This window comes from Epinephelus moara, chromosome 3 (genome assembly GCF_006386435.1).
Source record: "Epinephelus moara isolate mb chromosome 3, YSFRI_EMoa_1.0, whole genome shotgun sequence".
Taxonomy (NCBI): domain Eukaryota; kingdom Metazoa; phylum Chordata; class Actinopteri; order Perciformes; family Serranidae; genus Epinephelus; species Epinephelus moara.
The window spans coordinates 15,007,846-15,014,909 of record NC_065508.1 but is presented as its reverse complement, the minus strand read 5'-3'; the positions used below and the strand labels follow the sequence as shown (position 1 = coordinate 15,014,909).

General features: G+C 39.5%; 1 protein-coding gene across 1 annotated transcript; it reads right to left on the bottom strand.

Annotated features, from left to right (window-relative positions):
- Nucleotides 1-478: 478 nt before the first annotated feature.
- si:ch1073-15f19.2 (T-cell surface protein tactile) lies at nucleotides 479-6,355 on the bottom strand. The gene is made up of 7 exons (XM_050040608.1): nucleotides 6,197-6,355; nucleotides 5,624-5,962; nucleotides 4,983-5,092; nucleotides 4,646-4,802; nucleotides 1,660-2,142; nucleotides 811-919; nucleotides 479-605 (listed from the first exon to the last, which is right to left on the bottom strand). The coding sequence occupies exons 1-7, from the start codon at nucleotides 6,276-6,278 to the stop codon at nucleotides 485-487; spliced, it is 1,401 nt and encodes a 466-aa protein (XP_049896565.1). The 5' UTR covers nucleotides 6,279-6,355; the 3' UTR covers nucleotides 479-484.
- Nucleotides 6,356-7,064: the final 709 nt, after the last annotated feature.

The following is a 7,064-nucleotide window of genomic DNA, read 5'->3' as shown; positions in this document are numbered from 1 at the left end:
AAGACTTTGGAGTGGCCTAGTCAAAGTCCTGACCTGAATCCTATTGAGATGCTGTGGCATGACCTTAAAAAGGCGGTTCATGCTCGAAAACCCTCCAATGTGGCTGAATTACAACAATTCTGCAAAGATGAGTGGGCCAAAATTCCTCCACAGCGTCGTAAAAGACTCATTGCAAGTTATCGCAAACGCTTGATTGCAGTAGTTGCTGCTAAGGTGGCCCAACCAGTTATTAGGTTTAGGGGGCAAACACTTTTTCACACAGGGCCATGTAGCTTTGGATGTTTTTTTCTTCCTCATTAATAAAACCCTTCATTTAAACTGCATTTTGTGTTTACTTGTGTTATCTTTGACTAATGTTTAAATTTGTTTGATGATCTGAAACATTTAAGTGTGGAAAACATGCAAAATGTAAGAAATCAGGAAGGGGGCAAACACTTTTTTATATATATATATATATATATATATATATGTACATATACATGCATCATATATCATATCTTTCTGTAACCGAGTTACACCTTGACGTAGGGAAAATCTCATGGTGTCTTGCAGATGTATACTTTACTGGAGGAGGAGGGGGTTTGAACGGAGGCGGAAGATCCATCCTACAGAGAGAGAGAAAGAGACAGAGCACAAATATTGACTGTTGGCATTGCTAGAAAGTTAGCAGTATCCAGAAAGCATGCAGGTGTTACAGATCATGTGCATCTATCAGAAAAAGGGAGCGACATCAGGTTCATCCAGTGCATGACCCTGAATAAGTGCAGGCAGGTGTAGTGAATGGTTGCATGGGGAGATAATGAGTGTTACCTCTTCTTTATAATTTGTCTCCTGTAGAGAAATACAGCCACAGCGATCAATACCAGGATTGGAACAATGATTAACACTAACAAAAGATGACTCCGTACACCACCAGAATCTGAGAAGCAAATTCAGAGAGTGGAAAAGTGTCATTTTGGAGGACAGCAGCAACAGAAGATGTGTTGCTAAGATATTGATTAGCTTAAACCCAGCAGACTCCAACAAATATTGATAATAAATGTAAAGCTCGACAACTTTCTTGCCTTGAGGCAGGAAAGTGTGTCTTGTTGTCCTCCACCTCAGTTGGTCGCACACAGAAGTTAAAAACTCCCTTTAACGAGATTTCCACCTTAAAAAGCTATAGCCCGAGGCTGGGGAAACTGGAATCTGCCAGGCCTCCGCATGTGATGAAGATGCAGATAGTGAAGGCAAAGATGCTCTGGCTGTTATTCATCTCTAGTTTTTAAAGAGGTCTTGCCTGCTGAGCATTTAGCTCTGTTGTCTAGTTATTTGCTGCTTTTAAACCATTTTTATTGTTTACTCTCTGGCAGTGCAGCTGCTTGCTTCACCTCAATAGCCACAAACAAAGCTACCACACTGCTGGCAGACCCCAGAGCAAATAATGCGCCCAAAACAATCTGAGAGCATCACTAAAAAGCCTTTTACAGGCAAACAAAGGGGTGTTGGATGATTCAAGGGCTCAGACAAAGACTGGAAATGCATTGCTGAGAATTTATTTCTCCCTTAAACTGTTTTTTGTGGCAGATAATGGTCATATCCTTGGATTGTTCAATTCAGGAGGGAACAGGTATTTGCCGACATGAATCAGTTAACTGTGAAATATGAAGTCATTATTACCTGCTTCCTCAATGAGCACGGTTGTATTCCTAGTGCTCAGAGTTGGGGCTGCACCAGGATTGCCCCCCATGGACTCATTCCTCGTCTCCTGTGTTGATCTGAAGTCCGTATCAGCATAACTTAATGTTGTGGATAGATTGCTTGGCACTGACTGGTCAGAGTAAGTGGATGTGTTTAAATCGTGTGTCTGGTTTATCTCCTGATAAGTGGAATTGCTGAAGCGATAGGGATCGGTGTGAGTGGCAGGGGATGACGTGACATGGATATGTGTAGAATTTGTTAGAGAGGTTTCACGCTCTCCAGCTGTGACATTGCTGAGGTATAGATCATTATCTGTTACATCAGTGCCCGTACTCGTGGTCCAAGTTACATTGGTGTCAGTAGATGAGAGCCCACTGGTCGGAGATGTGGTGAGGCTGCTGCCTGTTGATGTTATCACACCCTGCTCAGTTACATTAGACTGTGGTGGCACTGTCACAAGATCTGGTAGAGGAAAAACAAGGACGTCTACATTAAGTATGCCGTCAGCAGCAATGCACTGTAGTGTTTTGATGTTGTCACTGCATCAAAAACATAGTGACTTGGAGCTCCACAGCACTCACTTGTTAGAAAAGAAATACCTGACATGGAAAACTGCACATGGATTAAAAAACTCCATCACATAGAATTCTGCATGTTAGCAAGTTAATGGCATAGTTTGATGTGTTGGGAATATGCTTAATTGTTTTCTTGCCAAGAGTTTTATGATAAAATCGATGCCACTCTTATATGTACGGTAAAAATGTTAATTCAGCTTAGCATAAATACTGGGAAGAGAAGCTAACAGCTAACCTTGTATGGAAGCAAATGAGAGACGTAAGTATTTTAATTTTAATAAGCAATGAATACTTAATTTTGAAATTTAAATAGCATACAAATATGTTAATTGGAAAAATCATGTCTTTGAATTTATTTGTTCTGAATTCACTTTTTTGGAATAAAATTTTGACATTTCTTGATTTGTAATTTGATTTTTTTTTTCCTTTGTTCACAAGTTTAAATCCAAATATTCAACTTTCAGAATTTCAGTTTTTTTATTCATTTATTTATTTATTTATTTTTTGTTACTTGAATTTTTGGATCTCATTACGACCATTTGAATTTGAATGGTCATATTACATTTTCATTTTTATCTGAATTATTTTTATAATTTTTCTGAATTTGAACAATAGAATTTTAGCAACCTGAGTCTATTTTTTTAAATTCTGAAAGTTGAATTTTTGGTTCTAACTTTGTGAACGCTGGAAAAAAATCAAAAAATCAAATTCAGCTTTTGAAATTTTCAGTCAACAGATTTCATGTTTTATTTTATGGGAGGTGAATTCAGAACGAATTAATTGAGATACATGGTTTTCAGAGTAAAATGTTTCGATGTTTTAAATTCAGTGGTGTTAAAACTTCAATATTAAGTATTCAGTGGTTTTTAAAATTAAAATATTTATGTCTCTTTTTTGCTTCCACAGCCTGACTCGGTCCAAAGGTAATTAAATCTGCCTCCGAGCACCTCCATGGGTTATGTCGAGTTTGTTTGATCTGAAAAAACAAAAAATGTGAAACAGACAAATTGTGGTTTTACAGGGAGTTATGTGCAGTAACTATTTCTTCACCAGGTGCACTAACTTCCTGGAGCTTTTGCTGGTTGCCTGACAACTGCTCCAGGCTAAGAAAAAACCCAGCACTTACTTTACATAGGAAAACTGCTGTTTTTGAATATTGATTTTCTGTAAGTATTTCCCCATATATTGAACTATATTCCTTTAACAAGCTTCACATTAGAGAGTTGAATGCAGAGTAGGAGCTATAAGTAATGCACTACAAAAGTTTAAAATACCCAGTGCACAGTTATACATCATTAAAACATGGACTGAGTTGGCATTTACGAACACTGTGTGCATAATCAATAGGTGAAATAAGGAGAGGAGCTCATTCAAGAACCTGGACCGTGAAGCCCTTGCCACAGATTCCTGAGGCTGAGGTGTGGGCATGAATTGCAAATTCCACAGTACGGTGTATTGTTAATCCGTTGCGTGTCAGTTGTTTTCAACTATTTGCTTTCTGTCCTGCATCCCCCCCACCCATCCATACACCAGGTCAGATCCATTATTAATCTCAACTCACGTCCTCCTGTGAGACACAGCTGAGAGAAGCATATTAAATGCAATCTGATGCTGCGATGCAATGTGATCATGCAACACTGTGTCTGTTTTAAGTAGCTTTACGGAGTATTTTTCTAGCCTTTATTTCGGCTGTACTACTCCAATATGTCCAACAGATTGTGCTCTCACCCCATGTCACGATTCAGAGAGCCTCTGCCGAGTGTGTTTGTTCTTGTGGTTTGACAGTAGATAGAGAAGAAGAGCAGGAAGTGACTCCTGACGTCTGTGTGGCTTGTGTTTTTTTTCTTTGTTACACATGAAATTCTTGTGAGGAACATGTAAACAGGAAGAGAAAGCAGACAGCCGGGGATTATTTCCCTGCTTAAGCACAGCCCACTGACAGCACTATACCAAGCTCTTTATCACCAGTGGGGGCAGACAACATGCAGTTTGGTTGTTGTACAATTTCAAACTGTGAACAATGTTTCAGTTAAGCTTGGTTCAGTATTTACCCTAATCCCGCGGGGCAAGCAGCAAATAATTGCGAGTTTCACTCTTAAAGTTTTGTAGTTCCCAATTTATTCACAGTTACTGGTGCGTTCTCATAACATTGCTGGCAGCTTCAAAATCCTTTGAATCTCTCCCTTTCCTTTCAGCTAATTAAAAATTAAAATTGAGCGAGCTACAGTGTAATAACAAAAGTCAAGTATCAGCTCTCTAGTCCAGCACAGTTTATTAAGTCACTCAGTCTCTTGGGCCCTCTACTAGATTGTTAATCCAGCCCTGAGGAAATGCTGAAATTGAGTACAGCACAAAGAGAGAAATAGTAGCAGAGAAATAGAGAGGCTCACCTGTCCTTAAGCTTGTGGTTGCTGGTAGCACTGTGATGATAAACTCTTTATGCAGACTTTTGTTTCCTGTGTTGACAGTCAGCGTATAAACCCCTGTGTGAGCATCAGTCACACACCAGAGCTCCAGAGATTCATTCTCTGACACCAGCCTCTTGTTCTAGGGCAAAACAAGATTATGTAGAATATAAATACCTTTCATATTGAGAAGATGTTTTTGTGTTGTAGGTTTTGATGTCAGAGGTAATCAGATCATCTTGATGTTTAATGAATGAAGTGAAATTCATTGTCAGGGCAGAAATGGGCTGATTAACTGTTTTAATTTTCTCTATTCCGTCACCTTGGTCCACTTGTACTGTACATCAGGGAATACTCTGCACTGAATGGTCACATTTTCTCCAGCATGGACCTCAATGGAGCCATCCACATCACACATAATTTGAACATCATCTGATAGAGAGAAAATGTATGATTAATTTGGATTGACAACACAAGAATGCTTATGTAATACATCTGCTGTAAAAGGAATACAGGAAATGACTCCTATCAGCAAAAGATTACTCTTAGTTGCATTACACATGAACAAATCTTCTGTAATTGTCCGCTGCCTCTATTTTGTTTGTAACACCCCTTCAGTTAGATGAAAAGGAGGTAAGGGTGTATTGTGCCTGCGTCACTGCACAACTAAATGACTGATGAGGAGAAAAAAAAGGCCAAACACAGGGATGAAAATAAATGTCTCGTGGCAAACAAAGCTCTTAGATGTGTACTTGCAAATCATTACATACATTTGCTCAGAAGTAAATAACTGCTGAGATTGGCAGAGCAGCGGCGCTCTGATGCAATCAGGAGTAACATGAAATATATGAATTGGACAATAAGATAGAAAGTTATTGCACATCTCTATCCAAATATTAAATCCTGTGAAGACTGCAGCGCCTGGTTGGGGTATGGCTTTGCATGTACTTGCCTTCATCTTACCTTTGATCTTTAGCTCCGTTTCTCTCCTGATGGAGCCCAGAGGAAAACTTGTGATGTCACAAGTATAGACACCACTGTCCCATTTTGCCACCCCGTAAAGTTGTAGGTAGGTGCCCATTGATGTGTTGTCAATCAGCATGGTGACATTAGGCCAAAACAGATTGATTCCAAAACCTCGGCTGTACAGGGCCAGCTTTGTGTTTTCATTTCTGTCCTTGCGCCATTCAATACTGACGATCTTGAGATCAGTATGGTTTCTTACGACACAGGGTAAGGTAACGTTCTGGCCTGCTACTGCCTCCATCTTTTCATTATGGAACACCTCAACATCCTGGAGCCCTGTCAAGCACATCAGATAGCATTGGAAGCAAGAAAAGTGAGGAGATAAAATCACTTACATTTTGAAGTTGATATTACATACTGCATTCCACTGGGATGCAGGCAGATACAATCATAGCATTATACTGAGGCAGCCTGTCACACCAGAAGCCAAAACACATCTCAAACCCACGGTGAATATCCCACCATTGCTGGTATATTATATGAGCAACAGTGCATGTGGTCCAGGATTACCTTGTATAATGGAGGTAATGAGCAGGAGAGAGAAGGCTGTTCCCAGGGCACCTCCAACCATGTTTGAGCTCCCCAAACTCATCAGGCTGAATCCATTGAGGGATTCAGCAAAGACAGAAAGAGTAGACTGTCGACTGAGGTTAAAGAGTGAGGTAGAGACTGTGAGACGGGGAACAGGATGACCTATCTTCACAGGAAGCCACACAGAGTGAGTCATATGTGTAGCAGCGCTGTAGCTTTGCGGCAAAAAAAAAAAAAAAAAAGCAGGTGCAAAGCAGATACTTACAATTGATGTAAACCTCCGCAGTGCTTATCATTATTTATTCTTATGGTTGGGACTGACTAACAAGATGCAGAGAGGTTGACTCATTTGATTTTAGATTACATCGCTGATGATCTAAATCATCCAAGAAGTAGGATACCAAGGGAGCACCCAAACACAAGCGAGAGATTAATTAATGTTCTATTGAATAAAAGTCTCTTTTTATTAATTAATTCCTAATATGCACAGTTTGAATGTTAAATGAAGTTATTTATATGGGTATGTAAAACCGTATTTTTGTAATTAACTCAAAGTTTTATTTAGTACAGTGTCTTGCTGAACCAAAGAACAGGCTCTTGCAGGCATATCCTAAACACACACTGCACACACACCTGCCCCAGTTTTCTTTTCACCATGTGCATCGATATGCATTTCATTTAGTTCCATCTGTTGGTCAATACACACTCAACAGACAATAAAACTGAGGAATCCTCTTATCCCTCATCTTCTTTTCAAGGTGAGCCACTAACCTGCATACTTATACATGATATAAAAATGATATGTCTGTAAAATGCAATAAACTGATTGCTTGATATTATCCGGCCT